The sequence below is a fragment of the Neophocaena asiaeorientalis genome, unplaced genomic scaffold (genome assembly GCF_003031525.2).
Source record: "Neophocaena asiaeorientalis asiaeorientalis breed wild unplaced genomic scaffold, Neophocaena_asiaeorientalis_V1.1 scaffold433, whole genome shotgun sequence".
Lineage (NCBI taxonomy): Eukaryota > Metazoa > Chordata > Mammalia > Artiodactyla > Phocoenidae > Neophocaena > Neophocaena asiaeorientalis.
The window spans coordinates 1,205,719-1,206,750 of NW_020175040.1; the positions used below are offsets into that span (position 1 = coordinate 1,205,719).

Genomic DNA, 1,032 nt, shown 5'->3' on the forward strand with positions numbered 1-1,032 from the left:
GAACCCCATTGTCTTGTTAACTCATTACTGCCCTGCCACCGGCTCCCCCGGGCCATCCGGCGGCAGCGCCCCGCCCCGTGTCGCGTCTAACCTGTGGTATTGCATGTTCTGGGCAGGGAAGCGAGGGCGTCGCAGCAGTGCGGGATCGCTAGAGAGCAATGTGGAAGTAAGTCGGAAGCCCCCGTCCAGCTGGCTGTCGTGTGTCGCCTCCTGGTGTCTTTTTGTTTTGCTCCTCCTCCCCTTCTGCACAGAGGCTCAGACACCCCGCCTGCCTCGTCCGCGCATGCCGCCCGCCTGGCGTTCCCATGCCCCTCACCGCTTGTTTGCGCTGCAACGGAGGGGGTGGGTGTGGATGTTGTGGTTTAGTGTCCGCCTAACCCATCCCCGCGGTCCCGAGCATGGTTGACACCCCGGCTTCCCACTCATCCTGGGCCGGAGGCGGCGGCCGCCGGGCACCCTCCCCCGCCCCCTCGCTGTCGGGTTCTGCCACCTCGGGACTTCCATGCTCCGCCATCCCCATCGCTTCCTTCCTGGAGGTTCGATTGCTGTGTGTCTGCAGTCAGGGCACCACGGAATTGCTCAGCTAGCTCGGGGGAGGAGAGCCATGAGAGCGAGAGGAATTCAGTGTGGATTTCATGAGATTTCATTCATCCTCCAGCCATCTTAATATCCCTGTTCACATCTAACCTCAGCTTGCAGACCTTTCTGTTTCCTTCCTTTCCCGTGTTTGGTTTGCAGTAGGTAGCTGCAGTGAAATGCCTAGGCGGTGCCCAGCCCCTCCTGTCCCCCTCACCACCTCCCCAGAAACCTCGGGACCGGCACAGACAGAGCACACGCCCCTGGACGTTGAGAGGACCCAGGAGAGCTTAGGGCAGGAGGCGGCAGGACCGGCCCTTCCCCTGCACGCAGCTAGCCTGCCCCGCCCCAGCCAGCACACACCCGCAGACACACGGTTCTGATCTCAAAGCTCCGGCCGCCTCCGGCAACAGGGTGCTCATCAGGCCAAGAGCAGAGGTCAACTTTGACCCGCAG

The 1,032-nt window shown here is 62.6% G+C and overlaps 1 protein-coding gene across 3 annotated transcripts in view; it reads left to right on the forward strand.

Annotated features, from left to right (window-relative positions):
• The window catches only part of IQSEC1 (IQ motif and Sec7 domain ArfGEF 1), a 108,666-nt gene that overhangs the window by 107,131 nt on the left and 503 nt on the right, over window positions 1-1,032 (forward strand). The window contains exon 13 of one of the 3 annotated variants that reach the window (XM_024763366.1): window positions 117-1,025. The exons of 1 other annotated variant lie outside the window; for it this stretch is intronic. In XM_024763366.1, coding sequence (XP_024619134.1) covers window positions 117-406 — 290 coding nt within the window. In that variant the 3' untranslated portion in view covers window positions 407-1,025. Of the gene's footprint in view, window positions 1-116; window positions 1,027-1,032 lie in introns of those variants that run through there. One more of the 3 variants, XM_024763367.1, reaches the window with a different exon arrangement.